This window comes from Zonotrichia albicollis, chromosome 11 (genome assembly GCF_047830755.1).
Source record: "Zonotrichia albicollis isolate bZonAlb1 chromosome 11, bZonAlb1.hap1, whole genome shotgun sequence".
In the NCBI taxonomy this organism is placed as follows: Eukaryota; Metazoa; Chordata; class Aves; order Passeriformes; family Passerellidae; genus Zonotrichia; species Zonotrichia albicollis.
Window position 1 is genome coordinate 19,004,458 of NC_133829.1, and position 24,437 is coordinate 19,028,894.

The 24,437-nt window shown below is 42.2% G+C and overlaps 1 protein-coding gene across 1 annotated transcript in view; it reads right to left on the reverse strand.

Annotated features, from left to right (window-relative positions):
• TLN2 (talin 2) overlaps window positions 1-24,437 on the reverse strand; it is a 146,858-nt gene that overhangs the window by 48,632 nt on the left and 73,789 nt on the right. Inside the window, 20 exon segments of the mRNA XM_074549725.1 lie at window positions 1,318-1,515; window positions 2,372-2,491; window positions 3,268-3,476; window positions 4,992-5,094; window positions 5,697-5,825; window positions 6,654-6,788; window positions 8,076-8,189; window positions 8,485-8,598; window positions 9,995-10,123; window positions 11,318-11,484; window positions 12,784-13,078; window positions 13,175-13,342; window positions 14,801-14,899; window positions 15,042-15,250; window positions 15,926-16,034; window positions 16,657-16,770; window positions 18,339-18,519; window positions 20,082-20,158; window positions 22,926-23,027; window positions 23,917-24,072. Coding sequence (XP_074405826.1) covers window positions 1,318-1,515; window positions 2,372-2,491; window positions 3,268-3,476; window positions 4,992-5,094; window positions 5,697-5,825; window positions 6,654-6,788; window positions 8,076-8,189; window positions 8,485-8,598; window positions 9,995-10,123; window positions 11,318-11,484; window positions 12,784-13,078; window positions 13,175-13,342; window positions 14,801-14,899; window positions 15,042-15,250; window positions 15,926-16,034; window positions 16,657-16,770; window positions 18,339-18,519; window positions 20,082-20,158; window positions 22,926-23,027; window positions 23,917-24,072 — 2,928 coding nt within the window.

Genomic DNA, 24,437 nt, shown 5'->3' on the forward strand with positions numbered 1-24,437 from the left:
CTACTCACCCTACATTTTGCTACTCACCCAAAATCCCTGATATTGCTTCTGTTCAGGCCAAATACCTACATACAGAAGGCCTTCTCATTTGAAAGATCAGCCATTAATAATAATTCAGAAAAATAACCACCCCTGTGTCAGCAGGATCAACAAATTCACAAGGGCCACAAGGTCATCAGCAGCTGGATTCTCATTTCAAGATTTCAAGCAGCCATTTGCAGCATCATTTCTACCTCTGCCTTCACTGAATTGCCTCAAACAAAACATTCTAAAAGTCAGTGTGGTCCACAGCTAAAGAGACAGTCAGGTACCTCACTACTGCTCACTTTCAGAGTCAGCTGTACATGGAGCCTAACTCACTTCACACATCTGGAACCTGAATGATGGAGTCCTGATGGAGAAAAACCACCAACCACTGTCAGATGTCTCATTTCTATGTACAAACTATCTGCTCTAGAGACCTTTCATAAATGACTTGAAAGGACTGACACACTCAGGCCCTCCTGGCCACTTTCTGGCAATCATTTCTGGGGTTTGCAGAGTCCTCCTACAAACCAGGGTAAAACCATCTGCAGATTCTTTTTTCTGCAAGTCCTCCCATCTCTTCTGATACACAATTCGTTTTCATATGCTGACATGTGTTATGCTTAATCATTGCCAAATGACCAATTACTGTAGCTCAGCACAACTCCATCCACTAAGATAAACTGAAGGTGATGCCTCCAGCTACCAGGAATGAGCTCAGCAATGTGTGACAACATTCCTGATTGTCAGAGCTCCTCAGAGTAGAACTCTGCCACATTTTAAACCACTGAACACAAGTCCAGGTGCTTGCTGTCACATCCAAGGATGGCATTTTAGGCAGCCCTCTTCAAGTGCTTGCTCCACTCTGCAGCAGATCCACAGCACCATGGAGCAGTATCAAAGCATCCTTTCCTCTATCTACTTCACAAAAGTAGCAAAGAAAGGTGCTGCATTTTGAACAGCATTCACCTAAACTATGCTCCATGGTAGTTCCACCAGAAAGAAGCAACCCTTTCCACAGGCTCAGAGGCTCAGCACACCTTTGTACCTTTGCAGCTCAAACTGCACAGAGGAGTATGAAGTTGTATTTCTGACTGGACACAGAAACAAATCCCAGCATCCTGAGGAAGATGCAAATGTTGAGTCCTGTCCTCTCCAGATAAGAGCTCCAGATGATTCCCTCACAATCATCTCCTCACACAGCAGCATGCTGTGCTGCACTGCAGGGCTACATAAACACTGCCAGAGGTTATGGCCAAGATTATCCCCCAACTACCATGATCAAGGACTTACTTGTGCTTGGCCAGCCATTTCAATACCAGCATCAAGAAATTCATCAAAGTCATCGCTGAATTTGCCAGAGGCTGCAGCCAGCTCCCCACTTTGGCCCCGTGTGGCATGGACAACTTCTCCAGCTGACTGATTCAGGTCTGCTGCTGCCTGGTTCAGCTCACTCTGAGCTTCTTGAAATGACTTAGAACTTGGAGGTAGCTGTAAGAGACAAAGGTCAGTATTTTACTGTCTGTCACATCACACCAGCCTTTCCTGGAGAGTTCAGCACGTGCTGAGAATCCCAAATGCAGCAGAGCAGTGAGCTGGGACTGTGGGACAGCTGTCAACCAGAAATCTGTCCAGCAACTTGTGTCCTGCTGTTTCTTTCAAGGCACAGACAAGTCTGTAAGCTTTTCGAGGGACACAAATATTGGCAGCTCTTCAGAATTACTCTAAACTCTCTCTAGTAAACCAGTTTGGTAAAAACCTCCCTGGTTTTATCAAAAGGCATTGCACAAACGTATCAAAATACAATTCCTCCTTCATTCACAGGATAACAAGGTCAGTGATAAATGCAGAAAAAAAAAGCTGATCAAACAGTATAACCTTCTGGCAAATTACCAATGCAAAAAGGGTTTGTTGACATGAATGCACTTAAACAAAGTAACAATTCTACTCTTTACACAAAATAACCAAGCATTTTTTTTGACAGATCACAATGATCCTTCAAGTAAACTGATCACTTCTAGGTGGGAGATGAACTATAATTTTCTAGTTTTCATATTCTTCAGAATGTCAAGTCATAGTTGCCATTTTCAAACCCAAAAAGTTAATACCAATCTATGACCATTTTAATACTGCCTTCACAAGCCACAGACACATTTCACCTTGCCCATAAAACTAGAAAAATGGTATTTCAGTCTAAATAGCAGCTGCATAAAGCTGCATAAACTTAAACACAGCTTACATGAAGTATACTTAGGGCTCATTTACTAATTAATGATTTGCCACATGAGGAACTCAGATCTGCTGTTCAGTTTTCTAAAATCTATTTGCACATGAAAAGCCATCTTACCGAATCCACCAGGAGCTTCTTGCTGGATTCCCCAATGCTCTTTAAGGCCACATCCACATCCTTTTGTCCAGGCAGACAATTCACACAGTTATTCAAGGAGTGAGACACTGCTTTTGCTACCTGCAACACACAGGTGAACACTTGCACACTCACAGAGGTTTAAGTGCTCATTAATGGGAGGCACAGCCTCTACTCCATAGCCAGCAATTCCTACTTTCTGACCCTCACAGGAACATTTTTGCAACTTTCTCAGTTTGTTGCCCTGCAGTCTTTATTCAGGCTCACCCATGGGATAGGATGGTGTTGGCAGGGCAGCCCCACGATTGCTCCTGGCACCTGCAGCACTGCAGATAACTTCAGGGGATTCCCTTATCTATCAACTATTCACAGAAATTTGTTGCATGCCACTTTTTACACAGATCTGATTAAAACAAAGATATCTTCATAAGAAATTATTTACAATGCAGGCCAATTCTAGAACCTTTCAAATCAGTAAAAAGTGAACCTGTCACTCCTAAAGAATTCAAACATAGTGGTGCTACACGTGAAGAAAACATACACTCATCTTTTGAATATAATATGGATATAGATCTTTTATTTGAAAATTACCAGTTTAATGGCTGTCTCGCTTTTGCAGTCAAGCAGTCTCCTCACATATGTTGTGGGTAAAAGCACAGAGCTGCATCTTTGTATGTTTTCCTAAGAGATGACTAAAATACCATACTTCTACCATTTACATTGTTTAACCTAGGCAGGATATTGTCTGAGAGCTGAATAGAAAGTTGAAATACCTATCAGCCTTATTTTCTGTCACTCTCTCTCCTTATTCAGTGCTGGTTTGGGATAAATTCACTGGGTGTTTGACAACTCTTGCAGCTGCCCAAGTCCCAGCTCACCTGGGCAAGTCTCTGCTGGCTGTCTGCGTCCCCTGGGGCAGCCAGGGCCTGCTTGGCCTCCTGGATCAGCATGGCAGAGCCTTCCATGACATCCCTGGCTGAATCCAGCATGGCATGGGCTGCCACAGGGTCACTGGTGGATGCTGCCACCCCTCGAGCTGCCTGAGCCAGAGTCTTCAAGGCCTGAGCAGTTTCTCTGGCAGCAACTCCTGTGGTCACAGTGCACCAAGGATTCTGTTAGTACCTTTAAAGACAATCTTTGTGTTTCATGACATGATCTTGCAGGTAATGATCCTATTGCAAAATAACACTGCCAATGCAATTTAAAAGAAAACCTTCAAACAGGAACAAATTTGAAACACACAGAATCATTTGCTTATTGAAATGCCTGTAGTGAAGCCATAAAGTAAATGTTATAGCCCAAAAGCCACATTCTGGGTACAGCTCTCAGTGACTACAGCCTAGTGAAGCACTGAAAAAGAAGAAAAGCTAAAACCTGAAGATGAGGAAAAACTCATACTCCAAGCTATGGAGGAAGTGATTGTCTGCAAGAATGGTGTACAGGAGTTCAGAGCCACAGCACAACAGTTTAACTTCAAGCAATCAAAAAAAAGATGATTTGGAATGATACAACTTGATATAACCTAACATCACTGTGAGTAAAAACATATAAAAATAACTGAATGAAGGCACAGAAAGGATGTAATAAAATTACCTTCTGCTAAAGGACATCTATCAACTGCAGTGCTAAGACACAGGACTATGTGAATAATGGTCTCCTGTTTATGAAATGATTGAAAAGGAACTCATTGCTTTGTAGGGTTTCCTACAATCTGATGATGAGAGCTACAAGGTTTGCCTATTCATTATCAGCTGCAAGTATCTGTACTCCCTTGCCTGGTGCCTGCTTGTGCACAACTGTGACAGAAACATGAGCTATCTTGATGAAACTCCACCTGCTGCAAATGAAAGCAACTCAAAGTTCTAGAGCCCAGATGCAATTATAACCAATGAAGTGGTAATTGCCGTAACACATTTTATCAGGAATTATAGAGAAAAATCTTATGGGAGCATTTGCAACAACAGAATAAGGACAGAGAACATTGTTACCATCTACGAGTAAGCTTCTGTCCCTCCTGCAGAGCATTTTTCTTATCAAGGTATTTTTGTTCCTAAACTAAAAGTACAGGTACAGAAACAAACTGCAGCATCTGTGTGCCCAGGTTTCCTATTGGCTTCACCTCAAACTATACAAATGTGCTCAATGAATGTGCCAGAGCAGCTGCATTGTACATGAACTGGGAACAGCCAGGAAGAGAGGCAGTTCTGAATGTCACCAAGCTGTCCCCAGCTATGTTTGCACCCTGTAGCTTCAAAACACATCCAAGGCACCCTGTAAGCCTTCTGCAAGGACACAGCAACATTTCCAGTAGCCCTGACCTTTAAAATGCAATACATTTTATTTCAGCCTTTCACAGTTTCAGTGGCACATATTTACAAAAACAACAGATGTCCCAATCTATTCTGATTAAAGACAGAGCAGATTGCATCACTGTTCTTTTATGAAGTGTGAGTCACACTCAATTCTTCATAACTTACCACAATTCACTATCAGCACTATAAAAAATACGGAATTTCTTGATTTAAGCAGTCTGTGATAGGAAAACCTTTCCTCAAGGTGATGGAAAGCAGAGGTTTCAGAGCCATTATGGATAAAGCAGTACCTGTGTAGTGCTCGTTGCCCTGAGCAGCACAAGTTAACAACTGGGCCATGGAAGAACCCACGGCTTTGGATGTGCTTCCCAGGTCCTGAGTGCACTTCTCGAGCTGTAAAAAATTGCAAAAGACAAATGGCTTAGTTTAAGCTCAACAAAAATACACTTTGTTTTAAATAGTACTGAAAAATTCCTTATCCCACAAAAACCACCTCAGCTTCTGAACATACACACAATTTCTCTGAAATCTGACTGACTGTTCAGTCAGGATGAAATAAATTAACATATTAGGTAGTGTGAACAATAAAACTATTTCACAATTGGCAATGGAAATAAATACCTTCATCCAAGGAAGGGCTTTTCCCCCATCACCAAATAAACCATTTCATTTTCTATGCCTACTAGAACTGGCTATCCTGAGTTCTTATCATTGTCACTACTGAAAAGCAATTATTTTTGACAAGACCAAAACATTATTGTTACCAAATTGTAATTTGGACAATAGAGAAGGAAGCTCTGCATTCCTATGAGTAACTCTACTACAGAACACACTGTTGCTGTAGTAGTACCATACACAATTTTAAGAGAATCAGTGCAAAATCCTATCAGCATGATCATTATCCAAAACTTCATGACTTGTTTTGCCTCTAATATTTAAGTTTTTAACAGCTAACTTTGTTTGTTTTTAAATGAAGAACATCCTTCCTCAATTACAGTTTCTCCTGGGAGAGGTTTTAACTGTCCATCCACTGCTGCCATCTTCGCATCCTGCAGTTCATTTTTGAGTGTCTGGACTGTATTCAAAGCAGAATCAATTTCCATTGGGCCACAAGCTTCATGAGCCTGTTCAGAAAGCAGATCAGCACCACTGTTAGCAGCTGTACACAACTTTCAGAAACAGTAAATGCTTCAGATCTCATCTCCCCTCCCATATTATTTCTCTTCCTTCTTCAGAGGCCATTGTGAGCCCTCTAAATCTTATATATCATGGATTCCAAACACTTGCTTTGTGTGCATGTCCCTTCACAGCAGGCAGCCCAGGGACTGAGAAAGTGGCTGTGGCACTCTGGATGTCCCCTTGGACAGTGGCCTCACTGAGCATCATGACCCAAATCCCAGTGACTCCCTGAAGTGGCAGCCCACACTCACCAGTATGGGATGGAAATTGCAGCATTAGCTCAGGTGTGGCCATTTCAATGCTACAATCCTGGCCTCAAGATCAAAAAAATCCGACTTTCCACTTGCATTTTTTAACCCCCACACAGTTTAGAAATCTGTGTGTGAAACACAGAGCATCTGCTTCCCTGAGTTTTAGAGATGATGGTTCCAGTTCACAGTTAGAGCCCAGCAGAGCTGTAGCTGGCTCTCACTGGTTTGGTGGGGCACGAGATGTGTTCCCTTTTCCCTGCTCTCCCCTGAATGTAACAGCAGCTCAGAGCCTTGATGTGCTGCTCTGCACACTCTGCTCCCATCGGGCTGGTATGGAAAGGGCAGCACAAGCTGTTTCAGCTTTCTTGTCACTTCTCCCTCCCCTTTCTCTCATGACTCAGAGGCCACCTGGGAGTCTGAGCAAAATGTGCACAAAATTCAGCAGTGAGAGGTGAGCCCTGCCTCAGGGGGACAAGAAGTCCTCTTGTTTTAGCTGATTAAAAGCAGGATTTATTTTCCTACCTTCTGGGAGGCAGTTCTCAGCTCAGCTAAGCTGGTGGCAAGGTTCTTTGCACACTGGCTGAGCTGCATTGCTGCTGCTTGGTCAGTCACTGTGGGGACAGCAGCTTTAGCAGATGCCACCATTTTACTTCCAGGCTGTTCAGAGAACAACAGTGAACACAGTTAGTTTTACCAGCTCATTTTCTTTAAAGAAAGTTTAGGATTCAATAAACAAATAGCTTCTTTCATTCAACACTCATGAGGTTTCTAGATTTTTCTTTAATGACTAGCACGTTCCTGCTCCTTAAGCTGGCACATCCTGTCAGAATTCTGTCCCATTTCCAAGCCCTCTGCAGCAGGACTCATCTGTGCTTCACTGGGACAATGATTACTCCATTGGTTCCAATATCTGCCTGAGGCCTTTGAATACTCGTGTAAACTACTTAAAAGTACTGAAATGTGAAATTTCGCCACTCAGCATTCATGTGGTACAATCAGCTCAAGGTGGCAGAGATGGCAAATTTCTCTCTACATTTCTAAATATTAACCTCTGCCAAAATTCTATGAAATTAAAATTGTAATTCAAGCAATGCCTCTACACAGGGATTACTGCTGATACAACTAAAAACCTTTGCTGATTCTCACCATCACCACTGCACACACACACAGCCACAGGGAGGTGGATCAATCATGTCAATGACTCCAGAGGGAATCACAAAGCAAATACTCAAACAGAGTGAGAGGATGGTTTGTGATCCCTCTGCCTACACAGGACCATAAAAACCTGCTAACAGCCATCACTTTAAGGTAAGATTAACTGATGTCAATAATGACCATGCCATTACACAGAGAATTGGTTTCTGGTGTTGTTTCCTGTCATGTTAACAATAAGCCAATAGTTCTGTTACCAATACTCAATATTCTATCTTTCTATTTTAAGACGTTATAGCAAAAGCACACAGTCAAATTTTGTGTTTTTCCCAAACCATCAATCTAGATCTATTATGCAGGCTAATATCTAAAAAACCATGCTAGTATTCGCTTCTATTTCTGAGGAATTCTGAAACCTGTTGCTGCAACACTAAGTTTACCTTGCTTAAAAATGTTACCACAGCCTGTCACATATCCAGACTCAAACCTCTTCTTAGAGAGATGCTAAATTCCCTCCATTTTGTTCTTTAAACTCTAACCCAGAAGACAAGTGTACAGCAATGACTGTTTCTTCTTCATAAACATACTTTTTTCTTGTTACTTTTAACCTCAGTGTCAGCAGTTCTCACTCTCCATAGCCACAATGAATTCTGGCCACCTAACCTGAGAAACAAAATTCTGCCTGCCTATGGCTCATAGCAGTGAATTCTTTACATGGTTCTTAACAGCTTACTGTTATTTAGCACTCAAAAAATGCTTTTTACATCTACTGCAATGATTGGTTCACTTCACCTGAAGGAAATTCTGGCTGGAATTGATTAAAGCAAGCTGAGCACTGAGGTCTTCTGCCTGAGCTTGACTTCCTCTTACACCCTGCACCAGCTGAGGAATGTGGTCTGCAACAGTCTAAAATGGACAAAGGGAAAAGATTTTCAGTAAAAAAATAAAAACTCAAAATCCTCTGAAAATAAAACAAGCAGCCTTCCCACTCCCCTTGAAGACAACTGCAGTATTCCTGGGTAAATTACTTCTGTGCTGGCACAGAATTAATTTAGGATGCATGGAACCAAACTAGTACACAATAGGACTTTTTACAGATGTTCTATGTAAGAAATCATTATTGGTTTCATTACTGATTGGTGATCCTCATCAGCTCCCCAAAAGCATTGCTCAGGAGTTATTTGCCATGGGCTGTGTTTACCTTGCAGCTCTGCACAAGTTGCTGGTGGGCTGCTGTGTTCTTATTGGAAACAGCTGCATTCTGAGAAGCTGCAATGGTCTGAGTAGCAGCAGCTGCAGCTTGTTTAGCTGCAATCTTTGGAGAAAAAGAAAGTTAAATCAGTTCTAAAAGTAAATAATTCAAAGGATGGAACACACATCACTATAGGTAACTTTGACAGTAACAACATTGACAAATTAATACATTTTATCCCTTATTTGCCTTAAGGAAACCTCAACTGACCATCATTGCTCTTCTCTCAAAGTGAAAATGATTGGAATACAATTACCCATCTCTGATTTGCCAATAAAGAAAAAGGCAGACTTAGAAGCATTCCATGCCCTTACTCTTTCACAACTTAGGTTTCAACAGGAGGAAGATAAATGAATTACAACCAGCAGAAATGGTCTGAACAAAGAGTTCCTATGAAGGAAACATAGGAGGAAACAGCAAAGTCCCCCCAGTGCTGCACTGACACCTCTGAGCCAATTTCTGCTGAGACTGTTCTCTGGCAAAAACAAAGATCCTGCAATGACACAGAGGTACAAAATACTGCTGTTTCTGAGTCTAAAAGCATTGTGAAGACCTACTTCAAATGTTATTATCGACCTCTCCCTATTAAAAAATAAAAATTCAACCACTTATCCAAGGTATTTCAACATGTTGTACAACACTAACTGGCCCAAAAAACAGAAGCAAGCATGAAGTTAGTTACATGTTATACTCCTTTGTAAGGCAGTATATGTTATAACAGCAAAACACATTAAATACTGTTTTTCTAAAGCTTTCTTGAATGCAATTAGAAAATTAGAGACATCAGCCTTTATTTCCAATAGTCGTGATTTTTACTTCTGGACAGACACAGGAACTCAGTGTATTTCTGGAACATGGTCACCTTACTGCATTTGAATCAGGTTAATGCAAAAATCACAATTGCAAACTAGGAACTATGAAAAGTTTTTTTTTTCAATCTGTATTTTCTTCATTTTAGTTGAGAATGTGAAGATCAAACTTTGCCCACAGAACAAAATCCCATGGTTTTTTATCCTTACTAAATTGCTTTTCTCCTAGGCTGGGCCACTAGATAGGCTCTATCTTTTTACTTCCATTCCTGCTTCCTGACTCTGAGTAATTCCCCAGTTTAACTGGACATGCTGTGATCCAACTAACTTGGTACAGAAATTCCTCTGGAATTCTATATCCCAGTAAAGGCACAAGAGGTACTGTGTGTAAATGGCACACCAGAGAGATAAATTAACACAGCAGTGAAACCATTTCAGCTCAGCTGTTTAATTTTAGGACTAAGCCACCATCAAATGCCTTCTGAGTCAAATCCTTACAGCACTTTACCACATCTGTGACACAAGTGACTCAATTTTCTGAGAACTATGTTATGATGTACTGCCATGTCTAATTCTAAGCTTTGTACTCTGGAACTGAGCTTACAGCACTGTCATTCTCTGCTTAGCACTTTCACTACATGGTTTCCAACCTCCAGTCTGTTGACAATTTTCTTCTTGATGGCATTCTGTGCTGCAGCGTTTGTAGCAACCCGCAGTCCCTCTGCTGCTTCCCTCAGACGCTGCTGCTGATCTTCATTTTCAGGGTTGGCTGCAGCTCCCTGCACAAAATATCCAAGCAAAAACTGTAAGTCTGAGTAAAAACGACTGGGGAAAATGTGGATGAGCATCAAGATTTAAGTTCAGACAGTATCTGCTACATCAGCATTCATTTTCCTTAAACTATCACAAGGAGGTTGGAAGAACACTGAAGTATTACAAAACTTCAGAAAGTTTGTTTCTAGGGGAAGGCTGTTACTATGTCTGGGACTTAGAGGAAGAAAGATAAACATTTGCTTCATATACCACTTCAGGTGCTTGAAAAAAGCCTTTTTTAACTGCTTCTCCTTTGATCTGAAATAATGTACTTGCATGAATATAGGGTTTTGAAAAAAAAAAAAAACAAACAAAACAGTTTTAAAATTCCCAATTCAATATGTCTTCCAGTAACTGCAGTCCAAAACCTGAAGTTTAACACAGCAGATCTTCTCCACTTGAAGTCAGAAAATACTGGAAAGCCAAGGACAGCAGCCAGGCACACAGGCCTTCTGGAGTCCCAGCAAGAATGGCTGGCCCTGCTGCTGTAAAAATCATTTCAATGCAGGATCTGGGAAACAATACAAAGGAATTAAGAAATTCAATTCCTCCCTAGCAGACTGAAACAGAAAGGGAAGAAAAGTTGTGATATTTGTGTCTCTTGTGAAAACGAGGAGGGAAGGATGTGGAAGGGAACAACACAGGCAAGACTGCCCAGGTGAAGGAGACTGTTTGTCAGGCAGAGGGGAGGTGCAGTGCAATGACTGCAGGAAGAGATGGCTGTGGCTCTGTGGTTCCATCTGGGGAGGTGCAGTGCAATGACTGCAGGAAGAGGTTGCTGTGGCTCTGTGGTTCCATCTGGGGAGTTGCAGTGTAATGACTGCAGGAAGAGGTTGCTGTGGCTCTGTGGTTCCATCTGCACTGGTACAGCCCCTGTGCCACAGCAGGGCTCAGGGCTGTGGGAACTGCCCTGCATGGCTTGAGCCACGACCACAACGCACACAGGAAAGCAAAAGCAGTGCAAGATGATCTTTTAAAACCAAAAAAATCCAGGTAGCTAATAAATTGGTTTTTGGAATGTACTAAGTCATTAAATGCTGAACTTTTACAGGATAAGAGAAACCAGATAAACAGCCAGATGCTATTTATTAATCCCACACAGCCTCTCCTCCTTGTGCACAGCATTACAGTTTTAAACTGACAGCTCATTTCCCTGGTACCTTTGCAGCTTCCACCATGCGGGCTGTGGAGTCTGCCAGGAGCTTTGCAGCAGCCAGGAGCTTCTTGGAGTTCTCCATGTCAATCTCAGCCTCAGCATCAGACCTCATGGCATTGACCAGATCCGAGGTGGCCTGAGCCAGCACGCGCGCCTGCCGCACCATCTCACCTGGGAGCACAGGGTGGAAAATGCACAGCCCCATCCTCACCCTCTGCTCTCTGCACTGCAGCCTTGCTTCAAACCTCAGCACCCCTTCACAAGGGAAAAATGGAACTTCCATTTGCTGAAGTGTTTTTTCACTTGAAAATGATACACATGTATATACACATGTAACTTGAAAGTTCCATAAGCGAATCTTGGACCCCAATATAAATGACAGAAATCACTACAGTGGAGATAAAGGTGTAGTGTTTGCAATCTAGATCGTAAGACAAAAACACACAATCAGTAGTTTCAGGTAATTTTGAATATACAGTTCAAGGAAACTCCTGTCCCAGCAAAAACTAACAACTTGGCTTTCAAGTCACAGCCAAGATTTCACTCCTTCCATAAAAATCATCCATCTTCTTCCTGTGTTTCTAGGGAATTATCTTTTGTCTCATATAAACTGAGAACTTTGTCAGAAAACATTTAGCACCATTAAGATGGTTTTAGCCAAAACCATCTCATTTCTTGTTTTAGAAGCTGCATTTTTAAAAAATGTCTCAGAAGAAAAAGTAGATGTAAGTTTATAAAACCTACAACAAAATCTATGCATAGTAACACCAAGTATTTGCACAGGTGCCTGTCTTCTTCTTTGGAGATGAGAAACTGCTATACAATACTATGAAGTGAAGCAGTGGCAGAAAACACAAAATATTACAGCGTTCCTTCAGCATGGTTTTGATTGTTTTCACTGAATATTTACTCCACCTATCACACAGCTATGTGCACTCTGCTGATTTATATTATGGGCTGGATCACCACCCATGGTGACAGCACTAGCTTAGAATCAAAAAACAGAGAAGAAGGATTTTTATTTTCTTGACATACTGTTTTAGCTATGATATTTTCTGAAAAGACCTTTCCTTAGGATTTTTTCCTCCTGAGAAGCTGAGAGGCCTCAGGAACAAAATGTAAACATTGATTATCTGCTGCTGTGGAATGCAACAGGTGGGTCTGTGATTGGGCTCATGTGGTTGTTTCTAATTAATGGCCAATCACAGTCAGCTGGCTCAGACTCTCTGTGCCAGACACAAACCTTTGTCATCATTCTTTCTTTTGCTATTCTTAGAAAAGAAAGAATGAATGACGAATGAATGAAATCCTTTCTTCTATTCTTAAAGTATAGTATTAATATAATATATCTCATAAAATAATAACTCAAGCCTTCTGAAACAGAGTCAGATCCTCATCTCTCCCCTCACCCTGGGACCCCTCGAGCACGGTCCCACACCGCGGTGAGCCCGCGCTGCTCGGGGCACTCACCGGCGTCGCCCATGGAGCTGAAGATGCTCTCGGTGACGCACATGATGGTGTCGGTGGCCTGGTCGTAGCGGCCGATGGGCTCCCCCCTGCTGGCGAACTGCCGCACGTGCTGCAGGAGGTCGTGCAGGGCCTGGCTGACGATGGCGGCGGCGGCGCTCACCTGCTTCAGCAGCTCGCCGTCATCCGTGGCCGCCTGGCACGCCCGCACGCAGTTCTCCACCGAGCGGTCCACCAGCTTCCCTGCCTCGATCAGCTGCTCCTGGCACACCGGGGAGCTGATGGTGGGGCTCACCACCTGTGGGGACAGCACCCACAAAAGGTTCAGCATTCACCAGCCCATGCTCGAGGCACTGGGGACACGCAGCAGCACCCACTGCACCCCCTGGCTCACCTTGGCACAAGCCACAAGCTGGGAGGTGGACAGGGCACACTGGGTGGCAGCAGCAATGACCCTGTTCTGCAGCACTGTGTCCTCTGCCACCTGGGCCACGTTCTTGGCCTTCAGCACCAGCATGGCAGCGGCGTTGGCAACAGCTTTGGCCAAACTCATCAGGACATCCTGGTAAAGGAAAAGGAAAAGTCAGACTGCGACATGAAAACACATCCAGGTGTTAATTCCTGCAGTCACTAAGTGAAAATGATTTCTTCCCATTTCCCCACTTAAAATCCCACCCATATCCTTCAGATTTTTAGTAGGATGGAGTCTTCTTAATGTCTCTACTGTTAAAATGACCTGGTTTCCCAGTAAAGAAAACACTTCCAATACACTTATTTATAATTTCAACATCACAGCAGGCAGAAAATCTTCCATTTCAAAAACCAAACCCACTACTTTTTGTTTTGCTTTTAGATATGATAAACCATCCCTTTCCTTACCCACTATCTCCAACACTCCATAACACTGATAAGAATGCTTAAATTTTTTCTCTTAGCCAAAAGTTGTAATAAATATATTTAGCTAGGAATACAAATGAGAACTGAAGAAGTTCACAGATTCACTGCTGGATGAAGGGTGAAAATGGCCTGTAAGTTGTATCAGCAGACACCTTGCACACAGTACACTCCAGAGGAGTAGCTGCTGCTGAAAAGTGCCTTCCCTTGCTTCTGGTGGAAACATGTCCTTGGCAGTCAGGGAAAAAATCCACACATGCTTTTTACAGAGAATTTAAGAGCACTGGTAACATCAAACACTGTTAAATCATAAGGCATTAATGATTTTGTAGCTGATGCTACTTTTCATCTTGAAGAAATTTTGTTTGCAATACAGCTTTTTTTTTCTACTCAGTTTACCAAAAGATTTTATTAATTTCTACATGTTTACATATATACATACAGACACAGCAAACACTTACATAAACCCCATTATATTTAATGAGAAAAAACACAGTGCAAAAAGCCCTCCATGAAGCATCTGTGTGATGCACAGAAGAAGAAGGGGTTCCTATGAAATCAGCATTCTGTGACTGTGTGTTGCATTCACATTCTCTGAAAAAATTCCTTCATCCAGGATTTTTCTCCTGGGAAGCTGAGGAACCTCAGAGAAAAGAAAACAATCCTTATTTGCCTCTCCTGTGTTTTGCTCATCTGTTTGGAGATTGTTTACCCCCACAGGTGATTGTTTCATTGCATTCTGGTGTGAATTGCTTTCACTCTTTGGCCAATTATGGCCAAGCTGTGTCAGGACTCTGGAAAGAGTCACAAGTTTTCATTATTATCTTTTTATCATTCAGTAAGTATCCTTTCTGTATTCTTTAGTATAGTTTAGTATAGTATTCTTTACTATAATATAGTATAATAAAGTAATAAATTAGCCTTCTGAGAGGCTAATTTAATTTAATGAGAAGGCATTCCCAGCAAATACAATAATTGTGTAATTAAAATCAAATTCAAAATGGATTCAATTAGCATAGAGAAACTTCAGCATTTTTTAACCACACTTTAAGCAGCTTGGTTTTATGCAGGGACCTCCTCATTAAAGCTGCACAGTTCTGACAGTGACAAACAATCCCCTCATTACCTGGAACCTCTCATCTGTCTCATTCTCCCCAATTTGCCTCAGCAGCTCCCCACTGGCCTGTCCAATGCTTCCAGCTGCAGTCAGAACTGTCTGGCGAGGCTGGGAAGAGGTAACAGAGAAATGCATTCATTCACAGAAAATGAACTTCACTTGCATTTTATATTTCCTCAAGGAACTTGTGCATTAGTGTGCAGGCAATATGGCCAAAAAGAGGGAACCTGACAAGTTTTCCTTTGCTCACCTCTCCTGAAGTTGGTTGCACAGCCTTCAGCAGGTCTGAGACAGCACTGGCCAAGGTTCGAGCAGCTTTCAGGAGGTCTTCTCCACTCCCAACCTCATCATCCATGAGAGCAGCAAGCAGTTTCACACCTTTGGACATCTCAGTGAGGTTGGAGGAGATGGTTGTAATTGCACATCCCACAGCAGTGTAATCAGTGTCAACTGGGTCCCCTGCAGAGCAAATGGTTTTCATTGATCAGAATGTTTTAATGGCTAAAAGGGAAAAGCAGCAGCTACAACAAGCTACACTCTGCTGAGAGATAAAAGAGACATTTCAGAACAGCCAAGCAAGGTCTGTTAAGTAATGTGCCACTTAAAACCACATTAGATTGCTATAAACTTTCTCATTTCTACACTTCTTCTGCAATAATCTATCCTCTAATAGAATGTTTCTTCATTCAATGCCATTTGCTGAGAAGTCCACAGTTTCAGCCTCCTTCAATACTAAAAGAATCTAAGGCAATACAGTCTCATCTCCTTTAAGCCACTCACAGCTCCCTCAACCTGTAATTTGCTGAAGAAAACCCACTGTCAATAAAAACAGAATCTCTCCTTAACAACTGCCAGGTCAATGATGCTTTCTTGTAGTAACCTTGCAAACACTCTACTCTGTTGGATAAGCCAGCTACACTTTGTCTTCACTGACTGTTACACCTTTAGAGAAACTGAAGATAGAAAAAATTGTGCTGGGAGGGACACCAAGTTTGTTCCACATGTCAATGCATTAACTACTGATGTGTTTTAAAGAAAAGTTTCTGCAGCTGCCCCATACTCACTTCATGTTTCTTGATTCAGATTGACAAATAGTGAGGAGACTGCAAGGAAATCCTTCCCATTGAAATTTACCTGCTGTCAGGTTAACAACAGATGCAGTTCCTGCAGTGATTGCATCAACCTGAGAGTGTATTTCATGTTTTGATTCATCAACCTTGTTCTGAACCCATACTCTTGATGCCTGAAGAGCAATAATGAAAAGAATTAAGGACTGCAGTGAGGTTCTGTACGGTAAGATACTAGGTACATATCCCATTCCTTTGTGGATTTTTAAAAGTGAAACAGAAGAAAAACCGCAGGCCCCTAAAGTGAAATAAGAATGCAAGCATTTTCCTCTGCTGATTCATTCATTACAGATTTGCTGTCACATTTCAACAGCTGCCCTTTTAAGGTAAATGCCATAAGAAAGGCTAAACACTCCTGACTGACAGTCCCCATAAGCAGTGACCCTCTGGGGCTCTGCCATCCTGCCCTAACCTGGATCATGAACAGAATCACATTTTGTTCTCATTTCCCATGTCTCTGGGAGGCAGTAAGTCCCACCATCAATACTGCCCATAGTTTGTGTTTAACTGTACATATGCCCACAAAACAAGAGCATTCCAGGCAGGACTATGCAGTCTGCTACATCTGGTCTCAGGAGACTGATTGGAGTGAGGTGGGCCACTGTACATGAATTCCTTAGAGAGAGCACAAATTTTACCCCATATTAAAAGCTTTAGCAGTCTCACTCCAGATCTGGGGGCAATGACTACACTGGTCTGTACACACCCCAAGGCCATAGCTGTGTGCTCAGCACTCACCATGTCCTGCCCCAGGGGTGGCAGGTTGTCCACCTCGCTGAGGTCGGCCTGCGCCTGCTGCACCGCGTGCATGCTGCTGTTGATGGTCCCCATCAGGGCCTGCTGGGCTGAGGTCTGCAAGGCAGAGCAGGGCAATGGCTGGGCTGTGCCCACAGGGCACTCCAGGCACCAGTGGCAGCAGCCCAGCAACCACCCCAGGCCATTCCAGAGCTGCCTTTTCCTGGCACAGTGCAGAAAGCAAAGCACTCGAACTCTCCTCACACTCCTGATTCTGCTCATGCCATTTTACACTCTGTGCTACTTCCACACACACACAAACTGCTCACCTTTCTCAGCTCAAACAGTGGCCAACAGACACACACAAACCCACTGAGCTGTCTTACTGACCTGCGTTTGAACAACAGGAAAAATCAATTTGCTTCTAGGAGATCATTACCGATTTCCTGGGACAGCCTCCCAGTGCAATCAAGGATGATTCTAAAACTAAATTGTCATCAATATGCATAAGATAACAGAAAACTGAAGGGGTTTAGCAGAGCAGGATGCTGTCTGTACTGGGGGTCTGTGGCAGGAGTTTTAGCTGCAGGGGGGGCCTCTGGGAGAATCAGCCAGAGGCTGCCCCATACTGGGCACACACAGCTGATTCCAGACATCTCCAACAGACCCAGCACAGGACACAGCTGAGGGCAGCACCCAAACTGATGGCACCTCTGGGAAATCACTGGTGACAAAGGGGAAAACATTGGTGAGAAAGGGCAGTGAGGAACAAGGAGTTCAAGAAACAGCCTGACAGGGATGGGGAGGGTGTGCTCAAGAGAGCAGAGCTGAGTTTCCTTAGCCTGTGGGACAGAACCAAGTGCAGCAGGTATTTAAACCTTTTTTTTCCCCTTTGAATACTAGTTTTAACTACTTAAAGGTAAAGAAAAGGCTGGAAGAGCCTGCTTTAAAGAAAATGAGGAAATAAATCAAAAAGTGACACCCTAAATATTTAAGGGATATTCATAACTTATGTTTGGTAGAACAGTCAGAGCATTACAGCCGGACTCTCAGTCTCAAATGTGTACAACATTATGTTTCTGACTACTTGCTGCACAGAGAGGTTTTACACACAAAAAATCTGGTTTTATGGTCTCACTGCACAGAAAGATTTGAGATTACTTTGCAAGAGTGTGGCCACCTCCAGAGTTCTGTGTTTCCCTATAATCAGTTACTCTCCCATCAAAACCATAACCTGACCTACCTGTACCAAACCCTTTCCCCTACCCACACCACACCTCTGATGGCTTTGGCTGCTGAAATAAGCCAGCTCTGCTCATAACACTGTGTACAACCAAACTGACAGGTGCCAAACCTGCTGGAAACCATGGAACCAGCAGACACAAGCATCTAAAACCTTGTAAATCACACATAAAGATTAAAAAAAAAACCTACAACTTTTCAGCTCTGCTTCATTATCCCCCTCTCTGCCTCAGCATTTTACTGAATTACAGCCTGAGTGCTGTAACACAGTCAATTTTGATGGTGCCATTACTGGTTGCTCTAACTAACAATTTTGTGACCAATATCTGCTTTTCAATCCTTGAACGAAGCTAGGAGCCTGCTGAACTGCCTGGGGACAGCACTTCATTCTATTGAAATACTCTGTGGAAACCCATTCTTTCGCAGCAATCAGTGTTTCTCACAAGAGGGGGCATGTGTCCTCGGTGCATCTGCCCAGTTGTCACTTGCTGCTGCGGGGAGGGCATCATGCCCACGTTGAAGGTCTCGGGGCCGCTGGAGCCCGAGCGCATCACGGCCGGCAGCGCCACCGAGCCGTGCTCCACCTTGCCCGTCCTGTTGAACTGCTGCTGCAGGATGGTGGGCCTGCAAAACACCAGCACACGCTCAGTCAGCTCCTAAAAACTCACCTCTGCCTCAGCTAGGCTTCCAGGTGCATTTCACAGCGTTTGGAGAAGCTGGAGAACTTGATGGTTTTTTCTTTCTATTTTTTAACATATTGGACAAAAGATAATGTGGGGCTTCTGGCAGATCAGTTATTAATAGCACTAATGAGCAGGCACCCAGGAAAGGTGGCAATGTGCAGTTTTGTTGAACATGAAACAATGGCTTTACCCCTGTTAGACACAGGGCAGACAGAACCAGAACAAGGTTTATGGCACAACAACTGCTTTGGTTCACTTGTATCACAGGCTGATCAATACAAAATAGATGCATGAACCTTGTGGAGATCTTTTGCAAGTACTCCCTAGAACTGGGATAAAAACTTAATTCTTCCCCCTTTAGCCAAATAAGCACACACAGTACTTGCAAATAATCTGGCAGTCCCCCAAATCCTGGACTGGAGAATAATAAATAAAGTTACTGCCATCCTGAACTGCCTTGCCAGATATACTGCTCATATTTAAACATGATTCAACCTTCAATTGCTAGAAGTGTTGACAGAAATTCAGGCTGTAACAACAACACTGCTGAGGGGAAAAAAAAAGTCATTTCAAGCATGAAAAAATCTTGTATTTACTACAAGTTTTGGGCTTCTCTGCACAGCACTTAACCAACAGTATATGCTGGAAGTGATTTGGAAAGGGCCATGTCAAAATAAAGCACATCTGAACATGTGTGATCCATCAAAAGATGAAATTTCCCATAAGGCCACATGAAATACCTAACAAATCTATCTCATATAAACTGTAGGCTTAACAATAAATCAAATGGACTTTTCACATACACACTGCTGACACTGCCACCCTCAAGAGCTCCAAGAAAAGACTTGAGTGGCTCATTACAGCTTCTAATGTCACAAATCTGGTTTTATGGTCTCACTGCACAGAAAGATTTGACATTCCTTTTCAAGAGTGCAGCCAGCTCCACAGTTCTGTGTTTTGCTTTATTCAGTTACTCTCCCATCAAAACCATAACCTGACCTACCTGTACCAAACCCTTTCCCCTACCCACACCACACATCTGATGGCTTTGGCTGCTGAAATAAGCCAGCTCTGCCCATAACACTGTGTACAACCAAACTGACAGGTGCCAAACCTGCTGGAAACCATGGAACCAGCAGACACAAGCATCTAAAACCTTGTAAATCACACATGAAGATGAAAAAAAATACTTCTCAGCTCTGCTTTATTATCCCCTTCTCTGCCTCAGCATTTACTGAATTACAGCCTGAGTGCTGTAACACAGTCAAGTTGATGGGGCCATTGCTGGTTGCTCAAACCAACAATTTTGTGACCAATATCTGCTCTTCAGTCCCTGAATGAAGCTAGGAGCCTGCTGAACTGCCTGGGGACAGCACTTCATTCTACTGAAATACTCTGTAGAAAACCATTCTACCACAGTAATAACTGTACTTTATTTGAAAAAGCCACCACAGCTAAATGTGGCACTCTTAAAACCAGACCATTCCCTCCTGTTGCACTCACTTCTTAGGTGAAACAGACTCTTCCAACATGGTTGATTCCTCATCACCTTCAAGCCCAAATCTATCTTTACTTTGTTTCTGGAGGGAAAAAAAAAAAGATAAGTTAAACAATGAGTGTTTTTTCTTGTTTTCTCTCCACCATTTACCACAAACATAAACAAATGACCTGCAGAGCCTTGTCAGGTGCTGAACACCACACTGCTGGGCAGTGAGTGACAATACAACCTCCCCAGAGAACAGAAACTCTTCAGCATTTAACAGCCCAGGCTCTAAACCCTGGCAGATGAAATATGTAAAGGAAAAAACCTCCTGGTGCCTTTTTGAACAAAGGTATAAGGAAAGTGCTGAAGTGTTACTGTACAGTGCTAACCACTGATGCCTCAAGATTTTAGCCTTTATATTTTTGAAATCTTGTACTGCAATATGAATATGCATCATTCCAAACTCCATATAAATGTGTTAGTTAACTTGTTAAATGTTAGTTACCTGTCTTCACATTTTGCTCAGAGAAAACATTCCCTCTAGGCCTGAGATCCAAGCACACCCTACAGCCTCAGGCCCCAAAAAGTGTAAACAAAAGGGAAGGGGATGGGGAAGGGAGGTGGGGAGCAAACTGGGAATGTAACTTCATCACCTGAAGCTGTAATTGGAGCATTAACTCCTGATATGTAAATGGATCAAACTTATCTGTCTGAAAATCTCGTGACCACCGTTCATTTTGGGGAGGCTCTGTCTGCCCTTAATATACCAGAAAGCACTAAATTAAATATATCCACTTTTATTCTTCATCTTTATCTGGCCTCTGTTTCTAGATAAGCCCAAAAAAGGCATCACTGCCAGTAGGAAATACATACCCATAAGTAAAGACAATAAATTGAATAGTGTCTCCAAGTCATTTTATCACAGTCTTTAAAAGTTCAGGACTTGAAAGTTGACTTTAAAGACTTTCAAGTTTAATGTTCAGACTGACTTCAGGCTGAAGATTGAGGCAGGGATTTTTTAGTGTTAAGAGAGATTTGTAAATATATGTAAGGGCAACAGGAAACTACAAATCATAGAAACAGTGCCTTATAGAAAGAGTCTATTTCTACTTGTTGCCTAGTGCAGAAAAACTGTCTGCTCTCCCTCTTGCTACATGATTTGCAGTCTGAGTCCATATAGAGGAACATAAATGGAGAAGTATCCACTGTGCCCTTCCATCCCAGAGGATGCACATCCATATGAACCCACAACTTGGGAGAAAGAAGTTTTTACTACTAGAGTTTGATTTCATGCATGGACTGAAACTCCCTATGGCTAGTCATGATTGTGTTTGACTTCTGTAATAATGTGAAGTAATAAAAGAAATCTCCTGGTTTTAATTTAGATATATGCCAGTTAAATTCTGAGTTCTCTGTCAGCTGATTAATGACCTGTCACTAAAATTGCAGGACATGAGGGGTTGGGTGGAGTGAGGGGGAACACTGCACTAGTAACACTTGAGCAGAAAATAATGTACCCACCAATGCACACTGGAGAAAATGAGTTGGACCAGCCCAAAACACAGCCAGATTTAAAAATATGCAACTGATATGCATCACAGGGATTACATGAGCTCAACAACTACAAACTGCAGCTTCTCATGAATCAGGGATGTTTATGATTGAACCTGTTCCTAATTCATTACTTTCAAACTGCCTGTGTCAGCAGATGGTAGAGAAAAAAAAAATCAAAGAACTGGGAGTGGAAATTTGCACATTTGTATTCTATCAAGACAGAAGGCTGCTTTCATTTGGCACTAGACAGTAATGCTACTTTTGAATCAAGTTTTAAACCATCTACAGAAACCTGCAATTTATTTGATGTTTATTAAACCTGAGCCTGACAGCCTCAGAGAAAAAGGCATGTGATGAATTCTGTGTGATGAATTCTGGCAATCCTCCTCAACCTTTTATTATGTAACCCTTAAAGTTACATCCTCACTGCTCACACTAACAAAGGCAAAATATTCTTCTGGGCTTTTTAACTTTGTGATTTCTTACTACTAAAATCTATTACAATAAAGAATGACGTAGTTGGAATGTCAATGAAGTAAAATTTTGACAAGAATGAATCAGTGCTGTTTGGAACACCTCACTTTTCTATGTAACATGATTAGAATGGGACCATTCAGCTCCATGTGTGTTGGCAAATTTGCCATTTTTGCTGTTGCACTTGCTTGGGAATATTTTGAGTATTGGAAATTTGTATCAGCCCTTCCTCTCTCCTGCCAGGCACATTCTATTAAAACAAAACAAGTTTCAAGGCAGTCTGACCTCTTCACAAACACTGATTTTTATCCCCCTCTGCACAACTCAGGTCTAATTCTTTGCTTTACTAATCAATCACAGTGCTTTTAAAGCAATGTGCTGTTGGGGCTTTTTGGTTTGTTTTTCTGGCCAAAAACTTTCTCAGCTTTGGTACATTATATACAAGAGCACCTGGACAACTATTGTGTAGTCCTGGCTGTAGTTTTAAATGCTGCTTCTAGGGTAATTTCTTCCCACCTGCTTCATCACTTTGGACTACAGCATAAAAATCCACAGCTGAAGCTTTGGACTCTTCCCTGGATGTGCACTCACAGCCACCAGGTCACCTTCCAGACAGAAAAGCAAAGCCCAGGGCTGCTGTACTGAGCCTGACACATGCTAGAGTTGTAAGAAATAGCCTTCATTTTCCAGAAGCAGTGCCTTACTTGCAGGTAAAAATATGTAACATCAAAACACAAGATACAACACTGACTCCCTGAGAGAAAAACTGCAGTTTGCACACATCTGAATTTTTGCATTGGTTTTTTTTGCTACATGCCAAGATGTTAATACTGTACCTTCTTTAGGATGATATCAATGTAACCTGCAATTAATTGAGAGATCTGTTCTCCTTCAGTGGTCTGTACTGAGTAATAGCTTTCCTGATATTCACCAAAATCCTGAAGAAAAAGGGGAGAAAACCCAAAACTCATTTGAAAGTGCAATGTAACTAAATGAAGAAACAGTATCAAATATGAGTGAAAAAGTTCAAATTCTGAAATTGTATAGACATTTTATTATATCCAACAGTAAGTTAAACTTCTCCAAGATTCTAAACCAGTCTGTATGTGAGACTGAGGGAAGAGAGAAGAATGCTTTTTATTTCAGTCTACTCACAGATGTTTCATAAACTGAAATACCCAAGAGATACTTAATCTAACTTCATCAGATTCAGTCACTTGAGGATGAAGAAAAGTTTTTTTAGAATTTAATCCTAGAGCATAATCATCCATGCAACTGGAAATTAGATGCACATGAATTAAGTGAATGCAATTTTCTAGCTTCTGCCTCTTGCTCCATCACTTCAAACAACCTTTTCATATATAAAATGTATGTTGCAGTGGTCTCCTATTGACCAAATAATTAGCAAAATATCACATTCATGAAGCTTCTCTAAACTCATAACTATCAACCACATGAATGAGCCAGCTGACTTTGTTTATGTTCACATCTTGCAAGTCACAGAGTGCATTATGAATGACAAGCATCATAACTATGTACACAAGTGTGAATAATAATGTTTTCTTAACTGGTTCTTCAGTTAGGCACAAATGAGATTTAAGCAGTGGTTTGTTGAAAGATTTAAACAGTACTTCTGAGGAACTGGCCTGTCCAGAAGCACCAAACTCCAGACTGAACCTGGACTGCAGCAGGTGCCAATTTACTGCTTGGGGGCTCAGTTACTGCCAGGCTGGAGAACCAGAGATGGAACAAGTGACAGGACAGAAACTGTCCTGAGCCTCCCTGCCACACAAACCCCCTGTCCTGGAACACACACAGCCAGGTTACCAGAGTGAAGCTCTTAGGGGAGGCAGCCCAGCGCTTCACAGTTGTCAGGGGCCACTCCTGCAACACCTCCTTGGTCTTCTCATCCACACGCATCACCGAGTCCTTGGTGACGCCCAGCAGACGAGGAACCAGCTTGTTCTTGCCTTTCATTTTTTCCTATAACAAGGTGTGGAAGATTGCTTTCCTTACAAATGCAGCTTTCCACAGGACAAAGGAGAAGCAAGATAGAATAATCTGCAAAGGGAAGCAACTGGCATGCAGACAGTGGCAATTTAAAACTCCAGGCTGAGTTTGTCTGTTTACAGATGATGATTTTCAAGCAATGCATTAAGAAGCTCTGGTCTTTAATGCAGCTTTACTACTCAGTTCAAAAGACAACCCTGTTGGTGAAATTTCTCCTGATGGGCGGGAAGAATGATGAGCAGGACTCCGTGATATCACAAGGCTAATTAAATACTTCATTATACTATTATTCTCTACTATATTACACTACATCTAAACTGAAACCGAACAAGAACTCA